The sequence below is a fragment of the Dermacentor andersoni genome, chromosome 7 (assembly GCF_023375885.2).
Source record: "Dermacentor andersoni chromosome 7, qqDerAnde1_hic_scaffold, whole genome shotgun sequence".
Classification (NCBI taxonomy): Eukaryota; Metazoa; Arthropoda; class Arachnida; order Ixodida; family Ixodidae; genus Dermacentor; species Dermacentor andersoni.
The window spans coordinates 16,109,418-16,135,953 of NC_092820.1; the positions used below are offsets into that span (position 1 = coordinate 16,109,418).

Here is a 26,536-nt window from a genome sequence, read left to right on the forward strand (position 1 = left end):
GATTATTTTCTTCAGGTAGTTACGAAGGTCAGGACTCATTACTGACAAATGCGCCCCAGTGTCTATAAGAGCAGATACAGAAACACCATCGACTTGCACGTCAAGAAGGTTCAGATGAGTGGGCAACGTTAGTAGAGCATTTGGCGGCGTAGGCAGCAATGCGGCATCACCTCCACGTGCTGCATCATCTAGTTTTCCGGCTGGGAGTGGGGCGTCCGAAGGGAGTCGGCGAAAAGGAGCGACAGGGCTGGGGAGAGCGAGATTGTCGTCGTTCGGGCGAAGGTGAAAGAGAACAGGGGCGGTTCGGCACAGGAGAATCAGTGGCGGCATTATCGGAGCATGCGGCATAGGGATGAGAAGGGCCACCTGAGGGGTGAGAGTAGGCAGTATAAGCAGACTGGGTCGGGGAAGTCCAGCGACTGCAACAGCGCCGAGAAATGTGCCCGATTCGATGGCAGTTAAAACAAATGGGCTTGTCGTCAGCAGTGCGCCATTCAGATGGGTTGCGGAAACGTGGTGGGTAAGATGCGGGACGGGGCGGAATCGAAGAAGCCAGGTGGGTATCAGGGCAATGGGCCGAAAAGATGGTGTGAAGACCCATGTATTCGAACTCCTAGCGGACAACTTCCTAGATCAGGGAAACCGTGACTTCAGGTGTGTTGGTGGTGCTGGAGTCGAAGGCAGCCGGATAGGCGGCCTCGATCTCACGCCAGACGATCCTGGTAATATCGCCAGTGTTGTTGGGACGAAGAGCGTCGGCACAGGAAGATGTCGCTGGGGTGTTGGGCAGAGGGGCAAACTGCTGGTCGATACGTCGGCTTTTAGCGAGTTCCAGGCGGCGGCTTTTTTTTTTAACTGCATCCACCGTCGCCACGTTGTTGAATACGAGCAAGTTGAAGGCGTCATGGGCAATGCCTTTGGGGATGTGGGAAACCTGGTCTGACTCAGTCATGAGTGCGTCAACTTTGCGGCACAGAGCCAAGACGTCCTGAATGTATGTGACATAGGGCTCTGTTGATGTCTGCACATGGCTGGAAAACGCCTTCTGCGCAGCAAGTTGGTGATCGTAGGAGTTGCTGAACAAGTCTCGGAGCTTTTGCTTAAGCAAATCCCAACTGGTGAGCTCATCTTCATGCGTCCGAAACCAAACTCGAGGTGTGCCACCGAGGTAAAAGACTACGTTGGCGAGCATGATAGTAGGGTCCCACCGGTTATTGCGGCTGACATGTTCGTACAGGCTGATCCAGTCCTCGACGTCTTCCCCATCTTTGCCCGAGAATACGCCAGGATCACGAGGAGCCGGGAGAGTGATGTAGATCGTCGAAGTGGCAGCAGGTGTCGGAGGCAGCTGAGTCGAGTTGTCATCGCCGATAGCCATGAAGGAAGGCTCGACGTACCATCCACTGCGAAGCTCCGTGACAAGGTACAGGGAACATCCACCTCTACCAGATATGTTACGTAAGAAGACGCAGATGAAAAGCTATATACAAGTATATTTACAACGTAATACGCCGCACTTGGCCAAGAGGCAACAGCCCATGCTAGCCCCAATCGTCATTGTCGTCTTCTCACTGCTCGCCTCTTCGTCATTGGAAATACTGTTCTGTAGCAATATTATCTAACAAAGTGCAGTAGTAAGTGAAGCATGCACCCTACTTCTGGGACAAGCCACCACATGACGCTGCATTTCCACTGGCTTCACCTGCACCCAGTTGGGCGAGTGGCGAAGCGGCCTCCAGCAAAACATAGTACAGATCAGTGGCCGCCAACAACAGCGGGCTCTATAATCAGATCGTGGTTATGGCCAATAAAAAGCACCAGAAGCTAAATGAACTGAACTAAAGCCTATATTGTGCTCGTATGCCATGCAGGGTTGGTTGGTGGATCTGCCCTAATCTATGTCTCATCTCAATGAGATCTGCACTCCACTTAAGCCAAATTGTGGGGTTAAACATTCTGAAACTGCACGGTGGGGTATCACGAATGCCATAATGGAATACTTGAGATTATATTAAATACCTTAAATACCTTTCTGTGAAGCCGCCATTTCCATTGTGAACAAGGGATAGGTACAGATCCCAAAACATCATTTTGTTTAGCTGTAGTCAGTGACTTGCTTCTTTTCTAATAATTTTACCTGACCAGATGGTATTCAGTTGAACCTTCAACTACAACTACCTCGCCAGTTTGCTAACATGCCCCTAAATCAAGCACGCAAGCATTCTTGCAGTTTGCCTAAAATGTGGTTACAGCCACAGGGAAAAGAGCCCATGGCCTCATACTTTAAAAAGCATACAGTACTGTCCAGGCAACAAATGAGAGCATTGCCATGGTGAACCAGTCAGATGACCTCACTATGGCAGACTCTAGCGCTGCAGCAACAACTTGCACAAAGTTGCCCAACTCGCGCTCTGTGGTGTCATGCCCGGCAGTCCTTCAGAGCGGGGGAAGCCACCCCAGTGACATACAGTTGTCACGCCTCATCATTCATTGCAAGGCTACGATTCCACACACCTGTCTGCAGCCTAAATTGACCTGTCCACGCCAGAGATGAGTGATATGCGTGCGTTTCTGACCAAGCTCCCTTCGGAGGAAAAGAGCAACCGACATCCTGACACCATCGGTCTCCCCAAGCCAGAATCGGTTTCCCGACGCCGGAATCGGTTTCCCGACGCTGGAATCAGTCTCCTGACGCCATCCATCTCCTGACACCAGAATCGGTCTCCTGACGCCATCAGTCTCCTGACACTATCAGTCTCCCACCGCTACCAGTCTCCTGACACTGGATTGGCCTCCTGACGTCATCAGTCTCCTGATGATGGATTGGGGGAGGCGACTGGGCAGTGACGACGCAGGGCGTAAAAGCAGATCCAGACGGCTGAGAGGGGGGGACGCTCAGAAACAGTGAGACACTCAGACAAGCAGACTCTACCATAGTGTGCTCCAGCCCCCCCCCCCCCCCCCCCACCTTGACCATAAAATATTTGCTGCCCAATTACACTTCCTGCCAAAAACAAATTGCTGTCCAGGAGTGGTGATACACTTTTCTTGTCAAGGAAAAAGCTAAGCTGCTTTTAATGAATTAGGAATGACTGTTTTGTATATGCTCCATGACCCATTATTTTTTCCACTGTTAGCAAAAGAACCTTAGACGAGACGGAGAATGATTTACCGGAAGCTGAATCACAGATTTATACTGTTGAGCGGCTCTACAACAAACGCCTCTACAACAAAACCGCCTGTATAACAAAATTCTTTCTCAGTTTTATTGCGAGATGCACAGTGCGCAACATTTACAGCAAAATTACCTTCATAACAAACGATTTCAGAAGCCACATGCACTTCGTTCTAAAGGCGTTCGACTGTATACGCAAAACAACGAATGAAGCACGAGCAAACTATGAGGCACCGAGAAATTACAACTCTTTCTTCAATAAAGATAGTGAAGGTGTACTAACACAATCTTGGTGTAGCTTGTCTATTCTTGCTGATTAAATTATCAATCTTGTTATTTCATCTTTACACCTGCCCACAACAAAGCAGTCATGAAACAGAGGTGAACGACGCATGTGTTGCAACGTGCAACTAACCAGCCATCGCTTCCTTTCTTCAAGTGCTCTTTAAGCCTATCATTTGACACCACCCCATTAGACCACACGAACATGTCATCTGGTAAATGCTTTTATTGCAGGATATGTAACACGTTCTATGTTTCTTGTAAGCTGCGCCTTTCATCAGTGACTGGGTTGCTAATTTTGCAGCATTTTCCCAACTTGTAGGGGGCCATAAAAACTGCCCTAGCATTTGTCCATGCATCAACCTTTGCGATAATGCTAAAATTCTGTACAGGTAGGGAATAATGACCCTTCTTCTTAGGCTAGAAGCAGCTGTAGTGCAGGCCTGCTGGCTGGAAGTGGTTTCCTGAGCAATGCTTCTGCGACCGGTACCTGAATGTGATCAGGTGAGCATTTTGACTGTCCTCATAAGATGGGAACAGGATTTGTTGAGAGCATTGTTGAGGCAGTGCCTGACGATGGTCTTCACCAAATCAGAGTGGGAGGAGCTGAATGACAAACAATAGTTTTGTCCCCCTAGGTTCACAACTCGAGCATGGAAATACGTATGTCAAGAAACCTCACTGAACAATCGTCACCCATCATGAAAGCACCAATGGTTGCAAGCAATCCCGAACAAGTTAAAAGCTTCAGATTCAAAGAAGCCTTTGCCACAATTAAGTAAGAACAGCTGCTCATCCAAACATCTAAAACTTACACTTTGGTGCCCATAAAGCTCATCAGAAGGATTTCGTCAGGGCTAGCTAAAAATAAATTGCTGAGGATTGGCATGACACAGGATTCAATGCAAATGCCTTGCTTTTGTATGGATAAGAATTGTCATTCTTCAGTGGTTCATGTTTTGCCGGTGTTTTTGTTGTCTTGCATATATGAACCTGTAATCAGGCTTCCGATATGAGGGTCGTTTGATAAGTATGGTAAAAATAGAAGAGATGGCACTACAATTTTGTTTTCTTCTAGCTGGCATGCCAGAAGCACCCTTCATAACACGGCAGAGCTTTTTTACGCGGGTACCGACAGTTAGTAGGCTTTTCACAGCCACTGGTACTGAGCTGTGTGGCGATTCCCCTCAAAATGGAAAAAGGTGAATGTCGAGCAGTGATCAAACATTTTTATTTAAAACATTGGATTAAAGCCAAGTTGAGTGAAGTTCAGAGACTCCGCACGCCAGAAATGGTATTGAAAATTCATGGCATTGTCATGGAAGACCGCTGAGTGCAGGTACATGATATAGCTGAAACTGTAGGCATCTCAGCAGAGAGAGTTCACAACATTCTTTATGAGAAATTGCAGATGAAGAAGGTCTGTGCATGTTGGGTGCCGCGACGGCTGACGATTGACCAAAGGCGCATGAGGGCAGACATCTCAAAGCAGTGTTTATCGGTGCTTGATTGCAATCCGCAGGACTTTTGGCGTCGATTTGCAATGGTTGACAAGACGTGGATACATCATTACACTCCAGAGTCTAAACAGCAGTCAAAGCAATAAACTGGGCCTGATGAAGGTGCTTCAAAAAAACGTAAAGACTTTTTATTCAGCCGGAAAGGTGATGGCAACTGTCTTTTGGGATTCACGAGGAACAGTATTTGCAGACTGCTTACAAAACAGCAAAACGATACCATAATGCAACACTCCTAAATCAACTGAAAAAAGAATTGCGCACTAAACGACCTGGATTAGCAAGGAAAAAACTCCTCTTTCACCAAGCCAATGCTCCACTCGACAGGTCGCTTGCTGCAATGGCCACATTCCACGAGTTAGGCTTCGACATTCATCCACACTATTCTCCGGGATCGGCCCCATATGACTTTTTTCTCTTACCAAACCTGAAGAACTGGCTGGGTGGAAAAAAATGTTCTTCAGGTGAAGAGGTTATCTCAGTGGTAAATGTCTACTTCAAGGGCCTCAAGCCATCTTTTATTTCTGAGGGGATAAAAAAAATTGCAGCACTGCTGGAAGAAGTGTGTGGAACTCGAAGGGAACTATGTTGAAGAATGAAATATTGTTTTTTGCAAACATGGTATCCTTAATTGCTTTTTACCACATTATGCAACAACCCCCGTAAATCATTGTTGAAAGTAGTGCCTTCTCTTGTCTCTTCTCTTGTACAGCTCATCCTGAGGTTTCTGCGTAAGCACTAGAAATGATGTCGTACCAACAAGGCCAAAAGTCAACTCTTCCGTTTTGATTGGTCTGAAGATTTCGTCTTCACAATTTGGATGCCCTGCAAGTAGACATACTCCTGCAAACCTCTTTGAGAGGCTGACAGCCAATTGTTACACCCGATTCCTTTGACAAGCTGTTAATAAGATGCATTTCTGGGTTAGTTGGTGCACCCTTTTTGTCCGGAATTGTGGTGCAGCAATAAGAACAAAAACGACAGAAACAGAGATGAACAGATGCAATTCCTACATTTCAAGAGCCAGACAAAAAAGTGCATCTGTCCGTGCTGTTTTAATTGCCAGTGTCCTTATTGCTGTCCTTATTGCTGTACCACAATTCTGGTTGAAAACAATTAAACCATGCCTGTTCAAGCTATTCCTTGGCGATGGTTCCTCACAGGCCATTTCCAACACTGTTGAAGAGAACGTCGTCTGCTAGCTGTGCATTGTAAGATGGCAGTTGTCCAGCAGAGGTGGACTACATGGCAACTGGCTTAGGTGTTAATGTCCCACACAGGTGAACATCATTTACCTAGTACCTTTGCATGGTGAGTACAACTTAAATTCCTCAGCGTGTTTGATTCCTTGCATTTTTGGCTAGGTGTCATTCTTGTACAGAAGGAGCAATAAAAGCTTCTTTGTTGTTTGCACTGCATTGTGTCGTTCCCATGTGTTATCAAGAGTGCTTGAGGCCCCACAAGTGGTGCCAAAGAGATGCCGTTGTGGAGTCTCACCTGTGGTCTTGGGACAAAGGAATGACAACACAGTAGTGCAAACAATCACAAGGGCATTTATCGTACCTTTCACACACCAATGCCTGCTAGCAGAATAGCTATCCACAGAACATGCTTTTGGGCGCGCGACAAATCTAGGAAGTCCGACCCACTGCAACCAAGTAGCAAGCGAATATGTTCACCTCATGCTGGACACCAACACATGCTCGTCCGCATGTATCTTTATGCTAACGGTGGCATAATCGAACGATTGTGTTCGCCCATTCCAGTGTCCTGATCCTAGCTTGCGAGACGGTCTCACAGAAGCATGGATCGGTGCACGCGCAGAATGTCTGCAGCGTTTGCCGATCCCGAGCCAATGAACCTCCCTGTCGCACCCGACTAACCACGCTGCCAGGTGGTGTTAGCAGCGCAACATGTGCTATCTCTTATACTACTGTGCAACCACACTGACCACCTCTGTAAAGCCATGCAGCAAAGCCAACATATCAGGGGACGCGTGACAGTTGCACATCCCCACACATTGGACAACAGTTCTGTTTAGTTCAAGACAACTTTTGTATGAATTAGATGATAGTAGGCCTAGCATGGATTTTGATTGCTCGCGTAGGTGGCACCCTTTTTTGAGACAAAGGTGTTAATCGATATGTTAAGTCTTTGTGCAAGTGTTTTTTGGGAGAAGACATCTGTTACACATCCTGGGAGCTCTAGGCCCAGTGCTATCAGCGAGCCCACACGGAAGCCTCTTTTGCCGACCACGCTCGCAACGATGAGGCTCAAAGTTGCTTCACATAGCCAAGTGGAGAAGGGCCACCTAAAGAAGGTTTCCTCATTTTTCGAGGAACCCGTATGGGTTTCCTTTGTAGCAATTGCTACGAATGGGTGGATGTCTGATTTTCCCTTTATTAGTTACTTCTCTCCACCTAGCAGGTTCCAGAGGACTATTACGTGAAACTCCATTTTTCTATGTGCACACATTGTCACCTAAAAGATCACTGTCTTGGCACTCCAACTTCATGCAATGGAAGCCTCAAGCTTACAGCCAAACCCCCTAGACAGCCGAATAGAAAGCTTTATCTAGCATTCAGTAAGTGTCGTTTGATACAGAAGACGTGGCAACCACAGTTGACACAAACTAAGATAAGGTTGGCACACATGGTCTGTGTATTTATAAGTGCTCAAATAGGACAAAATTGGAGCAAGTTTACTGCTGCATAATTACATATTTTTCATTATTTTCTCCGTACCATTATGCAAATGTTACTTCTTTTTTGGACCCTGTAATGCTTTCATTCATGTAGAGTTTTTCATTTGCTCTTTCTGCACGCATGTACATCAAGGCGTTTTCTTTTTTTGCCTTGACTTTCATTGACACGACTTCTTTTTTTCGTTTTCGATGAGGCTAGGTGCACCGTTTCCCAATATAGTGCAGTGCATTGTCGACTGTATCTGTGATAATTACGCCCATACCATTAATTTTACTTTCTCTGCAACTAATTTCCACTTCTCGTCTGAAACCTACACTTTGATACCATTTGTGCCTCACTATGATGTTTTGGAGCAAAAGGGTGGTTTTTTGATCAAGAGGCCAGCTATATTTAACATGATCCCGTGTACACACCAAACCGGAGTATAAAGTTGCCAAGGATGACCATGCCTTAAAGGGCCCCTCAGCAGGCTGCATAGCAAACTTCAGTTATATGGTGGAAGTTGTTACATATCCTCTAGGGAGCATTCTGGCGCAAAAATTTTTCAAATCAGTTTGTTAATAGTAGAGATATAAATATTTCAGGGCCGTGAACCCATGATGTCAGGAGGCGAGCGCCACTGCAAGAGAAGCACTCTCCACTTGCCCCATCTAGCCTTTGCAAGCAAAATTGCTTCCCTGCGTTCTCCCATACCGAAGCTCAAGAGTCGTTGAGGCATGCATAACAGGTCCCTCCATTTTTTTTTTCTCCTCACTTTCTTGTGGTGGGGCGCACTTCTGCTGACGGCGTCACATGAACTGTTCCGATTGTCTCGTTTTGAACAATGCATGATTTTGTGCACTGTGCACGAGGACACCTGACTGGCAGTATAAGTCCGTGCTACACGAACACTGTGGCAGACAAGCAGATCACGGAGCATGATCGCACGCTGGAACATGATTGAAAATGACAGTTTCAGTGTCTGCACATGCAACTGCACAACACGGGAACAAGCACATGAAACGGAAGCAGATCTCTCTTGCTGCAGTGCGAAGTAAAACAAAAACATGCAGAAATTCAGTTTGTGTGTTTTATTACTTCCCTAAGCTTTAATTTCTCTATTCAAGCAGCATATTACACAAATAACAGATGTTGCTTCGAATAATTCTCGAAGTCCCATGTCACCACAAGCGACGTCACAGCACAAACACATATTTGTGGGTACACTAGCATGTGTGCGTCACCCTTTGGCTTGGAGCACGGCGGCCGCGAGGAGAAGGGCAAACGGCATTTGGTTTGAAATTTCAGACCTTTCTGCGGCTCATAGCGATATAATACTTTGCAGACACAATCGTTATCACGCATTGTATGCTCTGCACTTATAAGCTCGAAATGGCCAGACCTGGTGAGGGTCCCTTAAAAAAATCATGCTATTGCAGTTTTTGTGTTACAATAGAAAAGGCAGCATAATAACTGCGAATCACAGAAAGAGTCTTTACAAAATGCAGCAAGGCTGTCATGTAAAACCAGTGTGATGTTTGACCAAAAAGCACGATTGCTCCAGAAATATTGAAAAAAAGAAAGGATAAATGCCAGTAGAACTGTTTTGTTTCCTGTGGCGACAGCTCCATTGAAGCAAGAGCAAGCGGCACACACATGCGACGCAAGCTTAGCGGGTGTCAGACCGAAAGTTAAATCATGGACATTGGCCGCACATGCAGCACTGGTTCATGCTCAGAGCTGCCAAGCACTTCACAAGCGCAAAGTTTTTATGTTTTCAACACCAAAAAATTACAACTTGTTACGGCTGTTGCTGACAAAGTTCTTTTTCATGGAGGGATAGGCGAGCTAGTTGGTATAGCATACTCATAAAAAAATTAGAGCTTCTGTTGCACATCGCCTTCTTCACCTTGTGTTCTTCCTGCGCTCTAGATTTATTGTTTTTCCCAACATTTACAAATCTTACAATGAGATCCCAGCATAGTGCAGGATGTAGAAGTGCAGTGATCATAGGTTAGTGAGGTCTAGGATTCACCTCAATATTAAGGGAGAAAGAGTAAAATTGGTGAAGGAGAAACAGGCCATACTAGACGCAGTAAACTTAAAAGCAGACCAATTCAGGCTGGCGCTTGCAAACAAATATTCAGCCTTAGAACAAGGGGATGAAAATTACAGAGGTCATAGAGGTAAAATGGAAGTAGCATGACATCAGTGAGAAGAAAACTTGACATAGGACAAGCCAAGATGTATGCACTGAAAGACAAGGAAGGTGTTATCATCAGCAATTTAAAAGATACAGTAAAAGCAGTGGAAGAATTCTATACTGACCTGTACAGTACCCAGAGAAGCATTAATACCTCCATTCGAAGTAATAAAGAACAGGTTACAGAGGCTCTTTGTTACGTTTGGCCGGCGGGGTCTGGCGATCTTCGAGGAAGCAACCGACGGAAAGGCGCCACTAGGTCTGCTGCGATGACTCGCTTTGAAAGGACGACCAGACGTCAGTCCCCAGCCCTTCGGCGCCACCATGGCTGCGGTGGCGACTCGTTTTGTAAGGTGGACAAAGCACCGAGTCAACAAGACATCGGCGCCACCATGGCTACAGTGGCAGAGCACATATTGTTAGTGTGTACGCCGGCAGCCGCACGGTCTGTTTGGAGCAGGGGAGCTCCTGGGAGATACCTTGTGGTGCCGTTTAACGCAGCTTAGAAGTTGTCAGTCAATGGACAGACGCAGTGGCCATTGTCTGCAGAGTCGACACTGGGATAAAGAGGCGCCTGCTTGGGTCAAGCATCGTGTCTGTGAGAACCCTTTCACCTTGGTGTGGTCAGTGCAACCTGTGTGGAAGTGAGTGCGTAAACCCTCCACCTCAAAGGCGGGTCCGGCTACGATGACTTCGGACGCTCAGTTTGGTTGAACGGCCGTTTTCCCTCCCCTAAGAATCTAGGGAGGAGTGAGTGTTTATAAGCAGCCATTGTCGGCTCTTCAGTGTGCATTCTCCTTCCAGTCATGTTAGACTGATAGACTGTAACATTCTCATGTAGATACTGTAAATAAATCCCACATTCCTCGTTCTCGATGAGAACCAGTGTTGAGAACAACGTCCTCGGCATCAATAAGTTGGACGACAGCATGGGCCAGCTACCATCTATTTCATGCCTGACCCCAAACGTTACAACTTCCTTAGAGCAGTGAGATGGACTTTGCGACGTGGTGCTGTGTCGTCGGTAAGTGCTTGATTCTTGCTTTGACTCTCTAGGCTTCATTTTGTGGTTGTTCTGTTTAGAACTGTGGAGAAGCTAGATTGTTGATTGTTAGCTAGGCTGTGTTTTCCTAGGTATGTTTAGCGAGCAGGACCAAGGCAGTAAAGCAGCTATCATAGAGTTAAAGACACTGCTGAGAGACGAATTGTTGATTGTTGGTGAGGAACTGGGCCTAAACGTACGCAAGGAAATGCTTAAATCGGAATTATTGCAGCTGATTTCCGAAAAGGCTAGAGAGGACGACATTGAAATAGGGTTGGAACTTCTTAAGAAAAGAGAGAAACGTGACAGAGAAAGAGAAGAACGGGAAAGAGAAGAACGGGACAGCGAGAGAGAGCAATGCAAGATCGCGAGTTAAGGAAAATGCAACTTGAACTTGAAAGAAAACGTTTGGAGTTGTCTCAAAGAAGTGAAGGGGCTCTGGGACGATCAAGTGAGGCAAATCATACCGCAGGGACATGCTGTTAAAGCCATTTGAGGTCGGGAATGACATAGGCTTGTTCCAAGGAAATTTTGAAAGGACTTGCGAGAAGATGACCTTCAGCCCGAGTACATGGCCACAGTGGTTGTTGTCTATGTTGCCGTGTGAGGCTGCGGAAGTAATCACCAGACTCAGTGTACAGGATGCATATGATTATGCAAAAGTTAAAGCTAGTCTTTTGAAAAAGTACCACCTTTTAGCAGAAGCTTTTCGGCAGAGGTTTAGAAGCACAGGCAAGAAGGATAGCGAGGAATATCCGGAGTTTGCATACAGCTTAAAGACCAACCTAGTCAAGTGGTTGAAAACCACGAAAGTGTACGAGGGCAGAGACATGATTATTGACTGCATGTGTCTAGAGCAGTTTTACCGAAGCATCCCACAATCTGTGAAGCTGTGGGTGCAAGACCGAACAAATGTAAACACTGTGGAAAGGGCAGCTGAATTAGTCGAAGAGTATCCGACGCGTAGAAAGTTGAACGCCAAGGACGGAAATTGGAACGGCCGAAATGGACAATGGAAACCATTTCCGTTCAAAAAGGGTTTGCAGACTAGACAAATGGAATCTGTAGACATGGAGGAAAAGCCCTCAGAAAAGAGCGAGGAGAAGTCTAACAGGGAAACTGTACAAAAAGAGCAGAAACGAAAATTCGAATCTTTTAGATTGATCCGCTGCTATAAGTGCCACAAACTAGGACATATCGCCGTAAACTGCAGGAATCCTAGCGTAGTTTTGTCCTACGAGGATGAAAAAGACGAGAATATTGAACTTTTAAGCCCATATCTTCACAACCTGCAAGATAATGGCAAACCATGCAGGGTGCTGCGAGACAGTGCCGCCAATATGGACATTGTCCATCCGTCTTACGTGACGGTAGATGACTTCACTGGAGAAGTAGCATGGATGAAACAGGTTGTAGAAGAACATAGCGTGTGTCTGCCCATGGCCAAAGTCAAAATCAGTGGACCGTTCAGGGCGCTCGTGACCGAAGCTGCTGTTTCCAAATTTTTGTCGCTGCAGTACCCTTAGATTTTTTTTAATTGGTCAGATCAGTTACTGCGTGACAAAGGGCTTAAAGTGGGAGAGGGCGTCGTACAGGCGTTGACGCAAAGCCAAGCTCGTAAAATCGCATCGCTTTCAGCTGAAAATGCAAAAGCTGCTCCAGCGGAAGTAGCAAAAGAGGTAATTTCAGTAACCGACTCCGAGCTAGGCTTGAGGGACGAAAAAACAGTTGAGGAAACACTCCCAGCTGACCAGCTCAATGAGAGCGTATCACTAGGGTGTCTAAGTTCATGCCTGCAGGAAGGGCCAGCTGACGCACTCGCAAGCGAGACAGGGTCGTTACTATCACCGGCCTCAAAGAACTTTGATCAGCTCGTACGTGTACATAGAGTCACTGGCAGCCAAGCAAAAGAATGATGACAGTTTAGCTAAAATGCATCACTCAGCTAAAGAAGGCATTGCTAGGCGCAACGTGACGCTACAAGAGAGGAGGATTGTTGTATCAGCACTACAAAGACCGAAAGGGTACGATCCTAGATCAGTTAGTGGTACCTACTAAGTACAGGGAGGACCTTTTGAGTCTCTGTCATGGAAATGGGTGGTCTGGCCACCTAGGCATAAACAAATCAAAGGAAAGATTGCTTATGGAATACTACTGGCCTGGCTCTTTCAAAGACACGAAAAACTTTGTAAGATTATGCGACGACTGCCAGCGCTTGGGTAAACCAGGAAAAACATGGAAAGCTCGACTAAAGGTAGTGCCCTTAATAACGGAACCTTTCAGACAACACACGGTAGGGTTTCTACCAAAGCCAAAGTTGGGTTATAGGTACTTGTTTACCATGCTGTGTCCAGCTGCAAGGTTTCCAGAAGCAATCCCTCTGAAAGAGCTCAGCTCCACCAAAGTAGTAGACGTGCCTTTGACAGTATTCGCATGAGTTAGGTTTCCAGCCAAAATTCAGGCGGATCAAGGGTCAGTATTCACCAGCATACTGACTTCCACCTTCTTACAAAAATGCGGCGTAAAGTTGATACACAGTTACGTCTATCACCCTCCGTCAAATAGTGTAGAGAGGTGGCATTCAGTGCTTAAGCAAGTTTTGTGCGCGCTCAATTACGAGCACAAGGAGGACTGGGAGAATTGTCTTCTGGCCACTTTGTTTGCTTTGCAAACAGTTCCTTATGAGGCTACAGGGTCCTCGCCAGCAGAACTAGTGTATGGGAGGACACTCTGTTCTCCACTGAGAATGTTAAGAGAGATGTGGGAGGAAAGAGGAGAGAGTCTTGCAGTGGTAGAATATGTGCTAAAATCTGCTGGAACGGCTAAGTGCAACCCAAGAACTAGTCGAAAAGAACATGGGAGTAGCTCAAAAGAACGCCAAATTCTATTACGACAAGAATGCAAGGCTTCATACGTTTAACCCCGGAGACCAGGTAATGATCCTCAAACCTTCAAGGAAGAACAAGCTTGAAGTTCAATGGAAAGGGCCCGTTAAAGTGGTGCACAAACTTTCAGATACTAACTATGCTCTGAAAATGCCCGGTCGCAGGAAGGAGGTGAGGATATATCACTGCAATTTGATGAAGCCGTATGTAGAGTGGAGTGGAGTCGTTAACTATACCATCAAAGAGCAGGATGACACGAGTACCAAGTTTAAGGAGTATAAGGCGACCTCCAACTCTGAAATCAGCCTGGAAGAAGTAGTAAAACATTCGGTAAGCTCGCACACTCTTAGACCCGAGCAGCTAGATGAGCTAAGAGGGCTGTTAGGGGAATATCTCAACAGATTCAGCGATTGGCCAGGTAGAACTAAACTAATAACGCATAAAATAGAGCTGACATCAACCGAACCCGTAAGATCAAAGCTTTACAGGGTGTCTCCACAACAGAGAGAAATTATGGAGGCAGAGATACAGCGCATGCTAGAGTTGAGAGTTATTGAACCTGCTGAGAGTGACTACACCTCACCGCTAATACCGGTAGAAACTCCTAACAAAAACCCTCGTCCGTGTGTTGACTACAGGAAGTTAAATGCCATCACTAGGGATGAGCTGTACCCGATACCCAACATTGAGGAACGAATTGAAAGAGCTAGCGCTGCTAAATGCATTTCAACTATAGATCTTGTGCGGGGATACTGGCAAGTTCCCCTTTCAGAAAGTGCCAGCCGCTATGCCACATTTATGTCACCTGTACGCACTTTTTGCCCTCACGCCCTTAGCTTCGGACTGAAGAACGTGCTGTTTAGCTTCTCTAAGTTAATGGATATTGTCCTAAAAGACTTGCAGGAGTTCACCTTGCAATGTCTTGATGTAGAAATTTTTTCGGACAGCTGGGAACAGCACGTATTGCATCTTAAACAGGTGATCTCACGTTTGAGGGAAGCCGGCTTAACAATGAAAGCGGAAAAGTATAGGTTTGGCTGTTCGCAGGTTACTTATCTGGGCCATGTTGTCGGCCGGGGCATGAGACGGCCAGCCAAGCTGAAAACAGCTGCGATTGGAGAATTTTCACAGCCACACACAAAAACAGACATTCATTCATTTTTGGGACTTGTGGGGTACTATCAACGGTACATTCCAAATTACTCGCAAATGGCAAGTCCTTTAACGAATGCCCTCCGAAAGGGAGCACCGAATAGCGTGCACTGGAATAAGGACAAAGAGAATGCTTTTCAATGTTTGAAAATGCTATTGGTTTCTCGTCCTGTGCTTCACGCACCAGACTACGCAAGGCAATTCATCATTCAGTGTGACACAAGCGACAGGGGTATGGGCGTGGTACTTAGTCAGGTCGGCGATGATAACGAGCAACATCTTATCCACTATGCCAGCCGTAAACTAACAGTAAGAGAGGAAGCCTACAGCGCTTCGAAAAAGGAATGTGCTTGTTTAGTTTGGGCAGCCCAGAAGTTGTCGTGTTACTTGTACAGAGCGAGGTTCATCTTCGAGACCGACCACAGTCCTCTGAGGTGGCTCAATCAAATGTCACACACAAATGGCCGCTTGCTCTGATGGAGCCTCTCTCTTCAAGAGTACAACTTCTCCGTTACATATAAGAAGGGAAAGTTGAATAGCAATGCGGATGGTTTGAGCAGGCTAATTTGAATTCTGTGTTTAGGGATCCCGCCTAAATTCTGGGGTTGTTATTGTTAATTTTGTTAAGCCAAGAAGATCCCCTCTAATTTAGCAGGACTCCCTCTCCATGATTGCTCAATCTGTCAGCACAAAATTCCTTCCAAATCGGCGTAGCGAAATGCAGCATATTTGTTTCTGCACTTGGCTTCTTTGAAGCCTAGCGGGTTTAAAGTGAGATCCAAAATACGTTACCTCGGCGCAGAGTCGTGCTGTGAGGTTCATTTTGTAGTTTCCTGTCCTCGTTGGATGTTTTGAGGCGGTGTCATCATTTCACAGTTGGTCGCTGCAAGCCAAGGCATCCCCCCCGTGCCACCAGGCATTCTCTTTCTTTGCAGCGTTTATCAGCACTGGCCAGGCAAGATATTCCGGGCTATGGAGGAGCTGTTACGTTTGACCGGCAGGGGCTGGCGATCTTCGGGAAAGGGACCGACGGAAAGGCGCCACTAGGTCAGCTGCGACGACTCGCTTTGAAAGGACGACCAGACATCAGTCCCCAGCCTTTCGGCGCCACCATAGCTGCGGCGGTGACTCATTTTGTAAGGAGGACAATGTGCTGAGTCAACAAGACATCGGCGCCACCATGGCTTCGGCGGCGGAGCATGTATTGTTAGTGTGTACGCCGGCAGCCGCACGGTCTGTTTGGAGCAGGGGAGCTCCTGGCAGATATTTTGCGGTGCGTCTCACGCAGCTTAGAAGTCATCAGTCAATGGACAGATGCGGCGGCCATTGTCTGCAGAGTCGACGCTGGGTTAAAGAGGCATCTGCTCGGGTCAAGCACCGTGTCTGCGAGAACCCTCTCACCTTGGTGTGGTCGGTGCAACCTGTGCGGAAATGAGTGCGTAAACTCTCCCCCTCAAAGGCTACGATGACTTTGGACGCTACATTTGGTCGAATGGCTGTTTTCCCTCACCTAGGGATCTAGGGAGGACAGAGTGTTTACAAGCAGCCATTGTCGGCTCTTCAGTGTGCATTCCTCTTTCAGTTATGTTAGACTGATGAACTGTAACGTTCTCATGTAGATACTGTAAATAAATCCCATATTCCTCGTTCTCGATGAGAACCAGTCTCTCCCTTCGACAACGCCTTCAGCGTGGATAAGTTGGACGATGACATGGGCCAGCTACCATCTATTTCATGCCCGACCCCAAACATAACATTCTTCATAGCAAGCAATGAAGTTAGAAGGGCCTTGCAAGACATGAAACAGGGAAAAGCGGCAGGAGAAGATGGAATAATAGTCGATTTAATCGAAGATGGAGAGGACATCATGCTTGAAAAGCTTGCGGCCCTTTATATGAAATGTCTCACAACTTCAAGGGTCCCAGAGAACCGAAAAAATGCAAACATTACACTAATCCACAAAAGGTAGACTTTAAAGAATTGAAAAATTATAGGCCCATTAGCTTACTTCCAGTATTGTATAAAATATTCACCAAGATAATCTCCAATACAATAAGGGCAACATTGGACTTCAGTAAACCAAGAGAACAGGCCAGCTTCAGAAAGGGATATTCTATAATGGACCTCATCCATGTCATCAATTAGGTAATTGGGAAATCTGCAGAGTACAATCAGCCTCTCTATATGGCTTTCATAGATTACGAAAAGGCATTTGATTCGGTAAAAATACCAGCATTCATAGAGGCAGTACGTAATCAAAGAGTACATGAGGCATCTGTGAACCTCTTGGACAATATCTACAAAGATCGCACAGCTACGCTGATTCTCCACAAGTAGAAAGATACCTATAAAGAAAGGGGTTAGGCAAGGAGACACAGTCTCTCAAATGCTATTAACTGCATGCTTGGAAGAAGAGTTCAAGCTATAAAACTGGGAAGGATTAGGAGTAAGGATCAATGGCAAATATCTCAGGAACCTTCGGCTTCCAGATGACATTGTCCAGTTCAGCAATTGGGGATGATTACAACAAATGACCGAGGGCCTTAACAGAGAGTGTAACAGTGGGGTTGAAGATTAATATGCAGAAGACAACAATAATGATCAATAGCCGAGCAAGGGAACAAGAAAGAGTTCAGGATTGCCAGTCAGCCTCTGCAGTCTGTGAAGGAGTACGTTTTCCAAAGTCAACTAATCACAGGGGACCCTGATCATGAGAAGGAAATTTACAGAAGAATAAAAATGGGTTGGAGTGCATACGGCAGACACTAGCAGATCATGACTGGAAGGTTACCACTATCATTGAAAAGAAAGGTGTACAATCGATGCATTCTACCGATGCTCACATATGGAACAGTAACTTAGAGATTGACAAAGAAGCTCGAAAACAAGTTAAGGACTGCATAAAGAGCGATGGAACGAAGAATGTTAGCATAACGTTAAGATACAGAAAGAGCACAGTGTGGACCAGAGAGCCAACAGGAATAGCCGATATTCTAACTGACATTAAGAGAAAGAAATGGAGCTGGACAGGCCATGTAATGCGCAAGTTAGACGACCAGTTGACAATTGGGGTTACAGAATGGGTGCCAAGAGAAGGGAAGCACAGTCGAGGACTGCAGAAGACTAGATGGTGCGATGAAATTAGGAAATTTGCGGGCGCTAGTTGGAATCGGTTGGCGCAGGACAGAAGTAATTGAAGATAGCAGGGACAGGCCTTCATCCTACAGTAGACATATAACAGGCTGATGATGGTGATGATGACAATGAGGGTGACAGACAAACAACATTGCCTAAGTTCTTGAAATGATACTGCAATCAGGAAAGACACTAACTGTGAGCTTGATATCAAAGTAGAGGGCCTGCTTGTCCACATCTTGCCATGTTTTGCTTAGCTCCAATGCACATCACATACAAATGTCAATTTAACTTGCGAACTTATTATTATTCAAAGTTCAATACATGTCACAACGAGCACCCACATAAACAGCGTCATCTGCTCTGGGTATGATTCATTGGCATCCCCTTTGAAACGGGGCAGTGTCAAATAAGTCACCTAGCCTGCTTGAGTTAATTAGATGTGCTATACAGTAAAACTTCGTTAAACCATATCCACTTAAACAGTAAACACTAGTTTCGTTCTAAAAGTAGTAAAGTCAAATCCCCGACTCAGCAGCCATTGAACATAATGTGTTTTGTACCCGCATAAACCGTAACAGCTTATTGCATAAGTATCAGTTAACACTTAGTGTTTACACTTTTCGTCGGGCGAATATGGCAGTGTGTCATCTCCATCGGGTCGTGCGGCAGAACAAGCCTCACAGATCGCAAACATGTATCAGAACAACGGCCTCCAAGCACCCTGTGCGTTTGCGCATGAAGCCACATCAACATCATTTCGGCGCCGTGCCAGAGAGCGTAGTGGCGCCGTGCAAACAAGGACTCTCGTCATGCCAAAGCTCGAATAAAAAAGACGCCGAGCATAGAAGAAAAATTAGACAGTGTTCAAGCTATTACACATCGAACATGACACGAAGAAGTCAGCACTGGCATGTGACAGGGATCTACTGTTGACTACGGTGTGTGGCATTTGGAATGCGAACAAGTTGCTTGGCAGCGCTGCCGCGACCGCGAAGAGATGTCAGCTACGAGGTTCGACTTTTCGCCAATGTTGGCTCTGTTGCCGAAGTGTCGCCTAGTGACAGTGATGAGGATGACACGGAAAGCGACAGCACGAGCGATTCAGGCCCGACAGTGGCAGAAGATGTGCATTACGTCAGCCTCATGAATGCAATCATCGCGACGAGAACAGCACCTCGCAATGAAAAAGGTGCCCTGTGACATCTGCAGCACTACCGCGCCCGTCCACGGAGAATATGCAATGACAATGAGGAATCTGCCATGCGAATGTTTGCCGAGAACAGGGAGCTGGCTGAAAACCTGGCTTGCAGCTTCAGTAAGTTTGAGGCCGCGGTCATCGCTGTTAGGCCGCGGCGGCATCAAACGAAAATAACACTTTTGTCACGAGAAGTGAATAAATACTGCATGTTTTTTCCCCCCGAGTTGCGTTTTTGACAGGTAAGTAGGTGGTCTCATGCTATTTCGGTTAAGCAGTACTACCGTTAAGTACGCAGTTTTTCCGAGCTCCTGCCAACTACGGTTTACAAGGTTTCACTGTACTGTACATGTTTTTCATTATTTGCATTCTTGTTTACATGTACTTAATCTTTTTCTTCCTCAAAACCTGGGTATCTACCTTGTACCCCTATCTATGCCTGTAACAGATCGATGCGTATCAATCTCTTGCCTGCTTTTATTTGGGTATGGGTAGGCAGCACACTCTGGTGGCAAGTGCATGAACTAGGTGGAACGGACGGTGCACTTTGTTTCCATTGCCACTGAAAGGGCGCGAAAAAAAAGTTAGTCATTGAGCATATGCTAAAGGGGATGATGGCAAAAGTGTGCACACTCACGACACATTTATTAAATTACTTGACATTCTCATTTTAATGCGTTGTTACTTCCTGTTACTTGTTTTTCTCCCACCAAAGGTTGTGGGTTTGAGTGGCTTAATTAACTCTGTCTTAATTAACTGTGCTTTATTTACTTTACCTTAATTAACACCAAATATTGTGGGTTCAACTGCCACCAATGGTCGTTGGTTCAACCATCAATGGTGGCCCCAGCAATTTCGATGCCATTCAATTGTGGTCCCACCAGAATTCGAAGGTACGACTCCCAGCAAAGGTTGTGGTTTCGAGTGGTTTTATTAAAACCAAAGGTTGTGGGTTCGACTCTCACTAATGGTCATGAGTTTGACTATCAATGGTGGCACCATCAATGTTGGTCCCATTGAATTTTAGTCCCACCAAAGGTCATGGGATCAAGCACCTTAATTGACTACATTAATAAGCTGTGCCTTAACTTTGCCTTAATTAACACCAAGGGTCATGGGTTCAATTTCCACCAAAGATCGTGGGTTCGAGTCCCACCAATGAACATAGTGGCACCATCAATTTTGGTGACTGTAACTTTGGGGCCATAATGCCGAAGGGTCAATTTTTCAATAACACCCAGATAAATTTTTCGACCTATGAGGGCTTTCATCATAAAATATAGGCGGCTATGGCGTATGTTACTGTGGCAGACTGTGATAGAGCTGCCCCTTGGTAAAGCAATTAGCAGTGGCACTGCAGCTCTCTTGGCAGGAAGCCACATTAGTGCAAGGAATGCTTGCCTGTGCCGACTACCATGTTGCCTTCACGGAGTCCTGGCTAGGAGCTGTGTCATTGAGCCTGCATGCCCCAGTATCTTGAAGATGCAACTAACAATGCCTGGATTTGTTATGAAGCTGTCGCATTCCACTGTGACAGGCCTGAAGCTGAAATCCCGGTTGTCGAGCTCCAAGTTTTGGAGCAGCACATAGACAACAGGAGGCACTTTCAGCACCACAGCATTTTGCGAGTATAGCACTTTGACACAGCTGGTGCACCTGAGCCACCCCAGATATTTACTTCGCACCTTAGCCAAAGGTACTTGTTGCATACTCACTTGGCGGCGTGCATGAACCGCCCCCACTCCTGGGCCCCTCGGTCGCCAGGGCGGCGCATCCGATGCTGCTGCAGGGCCTGCAAACACACACTCCTTCAGGCATAGCTTTGTGATTAGCATTACTAGAGTACTTCCTGCACTTTCTAATAGCTGTCTGGTTGCGTGTGTCTCTAACCGTTTTCCCACCAACTTGGGTTGCTGGGTTGTCCATGGTCTCATGGTCAGAGCATCGTGCTGCTGTGAACAGGGAATCGGGTTCGAAACCAACTTGGGTCACAGGTATGCGACATTGCGTATGTGCCACTTAACCTGTTTCACTCCAACTCGTGTCACTGGGTTTGTTCTACAGTAAATACTCATTAATTTGGCCCCTAATAATTTGGAAAATTGGCTAATCCAGACTGTTCCTTTCGTTCCAGCAGGCGTATGCATTATTAATTGCAATGAAACTCCTTAATACGGATGCGTTTGGCCTCACATCAGTTAATCCAGACAACTCTCCAACTTAATTCGGACTACCTTGAAACTGTACAAAATCGCAGTGCATGCTTCATTTTTTTCTAACTCAAATCAAATCAATGTTTATTTTCCAGTTAACAGAACTGGATGGTCATTTTGGGCTAAAAGCTACGATAGTAGCTTGACGGGGCCTAAAATACCTTACATGGCAACATCAACTTGGCACATGATAAAAACACTGTTGTGTGTGTGTGCATGATCATGACTGCATTACAAATAAGTATGTCATTATGCACTGTAATAATGACAGAAAATGCATATGCAGAACAGAAAGGCATGCATTTCTGCAAGAAATGCGTGTTTGCAAATGCAAATGCAAAAAAAAGAGACAACGAAAACAAAATATAACTGAACAAAATATTGTCAGAGTTGCTTGCTACTGCAGTCTGCAATATTTACATATTTGTTGAGAATAAACGGCAAGTTGTAGGCTAGCGACTAGTGTTTGTAGCAGAATGTATGGAAATGTGGAGTAATCCATATATTAGAATTCCTTGTGCTTAGATTAGGATGATGGTATTCTAAGCATGCTAGATATTCATTTCATTTCATTTCATTTCATTTTTATTCCTTAAAGACCCCGTAACGGGGTATTACATAAGGGGTGGGTTACACAGAAATAAGGAGAAACCATGTGTTAATCTATGGTGAAAGGTGATTGGTGACGCTTTCTATGAAGGTAGATGGACAAGGGATGGCAGCGGTGTCGCCCGGAAGGCCATTCCAGTCAGCAGCTGTACGAGGAAAAAATGACGTAGAAAAGGTAACGGTGCGTGCACGTGGGCGCGCGACTTGAAGAGGGTGACCAGTGCGGTTAGATATGCGTGTTGGTGGAACAATGTATGGCGGGATGCCCATCGAGCTATGAAAAAGTTTATAGAATAAAGAAAGACTGGCGATACGGCGGCGACATGAAAGAAGGGGTAAATTAGATCCTAATTTTAGTGATGACACACTCACATCATAAGAATACGAACGATGAATGAATCTAGTGGCACGGTTTTGAAGTGACTCAAGGGCGTCTTGAATATAAGCTTGTCGTGGGCTCCAAATTGGTGAAGCATATTCCAATTTTGTTCGCACGAGAGTTTTATAAGCTAGCAATTTTACGTTCTTAGGTGCGTTATGTAGATGACGTCGCAAAAATCCAAGTGTTTTATTTGCAGATGATATGACTTTAGTGACGTGCAAAGCCCAAGAAAGGTCATGGCAGAAAGTGACTCCCAGATACTTAAACGATTGAACTGCTTCGACCGGAACGCTGCTAATCGCATAAGAAAAAACAAGTGGAAAGCGGCGGCGGTTGAAAGATAAGGTTTTGCATTTGTGAGGGTTAAGTTCCATGAGCCAATCATCGCACCATTGCTTTACATGGTTAAGATCACTTTGAAGGGTTAATTGATCAGAGATCAGGGTTAATTGATCAGATAAGTTCTTTACTAATGTGCGAGAAAATTGCATCACATATAATAAACGGTGTGTGTAAAGGTGCTCTCCTCTGACAATATATTAAACAATTTATAAGCATCTCTAGTCATAGACCTAGGTTTCAACTTTCCCATTTGACGAATAATTTTTTTCTGTAATATCAAGTCTGTTTATATTGGCATTAGTTGTCATACATCAGATTAATGCACAGTAGTTTAGGTGTGAATTGAAAAGAGCGTAATACAGTGCAGTCCACTTATAACAATATCGAGAAAGACGAAAAATATGATCGTTATAACCGATGATCACTATATCTGGACTGCAGTTATTTTTAAAAAAATAAGAAACCCGGTACACACCTTTGCAGCTCCGAACTCGAATTCGCTACTTGGTCTAAAGAATAGATGATGTAGAAAGCAGGCTGTGAAAAACAAACTATTTCTAGCGTCAATGACCATGTCGAGGGTTAGGCAAGCCGAAATAGTCAGAAATCTGCACTTGCTTTTGCGGCAGCTTCAGCTTCACAACCGTGACGTGCATGGATTCCAGCTTCTGCGCGTACACTGGTGGCAATCCTTTAGCATGCATAGAATCAATTAAGGAGTCGATCGACGACAGTGCACTTTGCGTGGACATCGAGGTCGGGGTCAAGGAGCCACTGTCAATCTCGTTGTCACTGTCGCTGCTGCCGTCGCCACCGTCGCACAACTTTGCTGTCTGTCAAGACAGCACCTCTTCGGCGATCGCCTCATCGGTGACCTCATCGCAGAACGAGGCAGCACTGTCTGCAGTCAAAAACTCCTCCATCGACGCACCACCTGTGTCACCAGTAGGAACGAGCTCCCAGAGCTCGGTTATGTCAGCGGCTTCCACCGTGTTGGTCTCAGTGAGTTGGGGAAGTCTGTCCTGACGCACAAAGCCCGCCTTTTCGAAGCAAAATCTGCACTTGCTTTTGCGGCAGCTTCAGCTTCACAACCGCGACGTGCATGGATTCCAGCTGCTGCGCAAACACTGGCGGCAATCCTTAAGCATGCATAAAATCAATTAAGGAGTCGATCGACGACAGTGCACTTTGCGTGGACATCGAGGTCGGGGTCAAGGAGCCACTGTCAATCTCGTTGTCACTGTCGCTGCTGTATATGATTAACTGCTTTACTTCATACCATGCACCATAAACAAAGCGCACAGCTTTCAAAAGACTAATCTTCAGGTCAGGAGGCCCGTCTACATGACCCGACGTGCCAGGAGCTGGACGTGCCAGGTCAATGCCAGGTCAATGCCAGGTCAATGCCAGGTCAATGCCAAGTCAGGGGGCCCGTCTGCATGACCCGACATGCCAGGAGCAGGACGTGCCAGGTCAATGCCAGGTCAATGCCAAGTCAGGGGGCCCGTCTGCATGACCCGACATGCCAGGAGCAGGACGTGCCAGGTCAATGGCTAAAATTATCCACTCCAGCATGGGTCGCCGATACAGGACATTACAGTTGGCGATCACGCCGGCGTCCAACGGTTGCAGGCCTGCCGTAGTATTCGGAGGCAGAAACATCAATTCAACAGATGTTAGCTTTGGGTTAACGCTGTGTGCGCTTCAGTTGTCAAGTAGCAACACTACTTTTCTTCCTTGGCCTTCAATTATACTGTCGAATTCGAGCAGCCATTCTTCGAACAGGTCGCGGGTCATCCACGCCTTCTCATTGCTGCGATAGCGGACCGGGATGTGCCGATTCTTAAATCGCATTGGCTTCTTTGATCACCCGATCATGAAAGGCTTTAGACGATGGCTCCCGTCCATGCAAACGCACAGCAACACAGTCACCCTAAGTTTCGAGTGCTTCCCGCCGGGGCATCGATCTCCTTTAAGAGCGCGAGTCTTCGACGGCAACATTTGAAAAAACAGAGCAGTTTCGTCGCAATTATATATGTCCTTCTCCGCGTAGCGCTCCAGCACGCTGGGCAGCTTTGTCTGCGGCCACTGCTGCTTTGCCTGTGTGTCTAAAGACACCGCTTCCCCTACCACGTTTTTGTAAACGATTCCGTGCCACTCTTTAAAGCGCTGAATCCAGCCTCCTCCAGGCTGAAAATTTGGGCGTCCCAGAAGAAAAGCAAAGTTTTTTTCTTTGGTGGCAAGTATTGGCCCACTAATAGGCACATTATGTGCATGGGTTCTGATGAACCACTGGTAAAGCGCCTCGTCAACATCGCCGTAGAAAGGGTCTCTAACCCTTTTCCAGTGATCAGCATGGGCGCTGATAGCTCCTGCCTTCACAATCGCGGTGCTGCCGGTTTTCAAGATGGTTGATATCGTCGACTCAGCGAGCTCATACTTCTTCACGAGAGCGCTCACCCTGAAGCCGCGTTGAGAGTCTTGCAAAATATCCATCTTCGTGTCAAGCAACACAGCTTTGCGCTTGGTCGGCGCCATCTTCGAACTGGTCCACTGGGTTGTACCGTTGGTTGCACGCTGCTTCGGTGGCGTCAGCCTGCTATCGCTAGAGAGAGACTGAGTGCGGGACGGGCGCCACCGGGCCGCTTTGCTTGTTGCTTTTTTTTCTCTTTCGGAGCGACTGTGGCCGACGCGCATGAAGCAGCTAGCACTATATTGTGGCGCGCTGCGCCTACTCAGGTACTCTGCGGGACGCGGGCGGGGCAGGACACGCTGCGCAGTAATGGTGGCAGATAGGAACTTACAGAGGTAAACATTGCCTCGTGTCGACACCGTTCGTTTTAGGGAACTAAGCAACGCAAATGTTACGATTATTTGGCACGGAAAATGCCGTCCAGACTGCAAAATTTTGATCTTTATATCCGATATCCGGTGAATAACCTATCATTATGTTGTTTTTTTCCCCATAGACCTAATGCATAAAATGACACTCTCATGTCAACCCATCGTTATAACCGATGTATCGTTATATGTGGTATCGTTATAAGTGGACTGCACTGTATATCTGTAGTTCAACGGCTGCTGGGAGTATGTCACGGCGACATAGTACTCCTGTCACAGAGGTTAGTTTTTTGCATAGATAGCTTAAATGTGTATTCCAAGTTAAGGTAGATGTAAAATATACACCAAGAATTTTGTAACTCAACAATCCATATTTCTCAATGCTCAAAAATTATATTATGGTTCAATATTGCCTTTGTTTTTCGCATGAAATATCATGACCTTTGTCTTTGTTGCATTAATCTTAATAACTACTTGCATTAACAACTACTACGGTCTTTCCAGTGTTTCATCTATAAAAACAGCTTTACAGCTTCTGTTCCTTTTTTTACACAGAAAAATAGCATATCTCCTTATTTCATGACATTTACTACCATAACGCTCGTCTTAAGCAAGAGTCACTTTCCCATCCTCCATCCATACCTCGTATCGACCACTGTCAAAGTGTTTGTTCCTCGTTGTCACACTAAGCAACACTTTCATTCTTTCGTTCCTCAAACTTAGAATTGTTGGAACAACTTGCCCACTGCCAATGTATTTATTACAGATCCCAGTGACCTTAAAAATGCGCTTGAATGTTACCTGATATTTGCATTGTTTTTTTTTTTGTATTTATTGTTACCACTCCCTTCTGTAACACCCCAGGGTCCCTGAAGG

General features: G+C 46.0%; 1 protein-coding gene across 1 annotated transcript in view; it reads right to left on the reverse strand.

The window, feature by feature from the left end:
* Positions 1 to 26,536, reverse strand: part of Syx5 (syntaxin 5) — a 177,117-nt gene that overhangs the window by 115,494 nt on the left and 35,087 nt on the right. Inside the window, exon 3 of the mRNA XM_050182368.3 lies at positions 20,989 to 21,065. Coding sequence (XP_050038325.1) covers positions 20,989 to 21,065 — 77 coding nt within the window. The remainder of the gene's footprint in view (positions 1 to 20,988; positions 21,066 to 26,536) is intronic.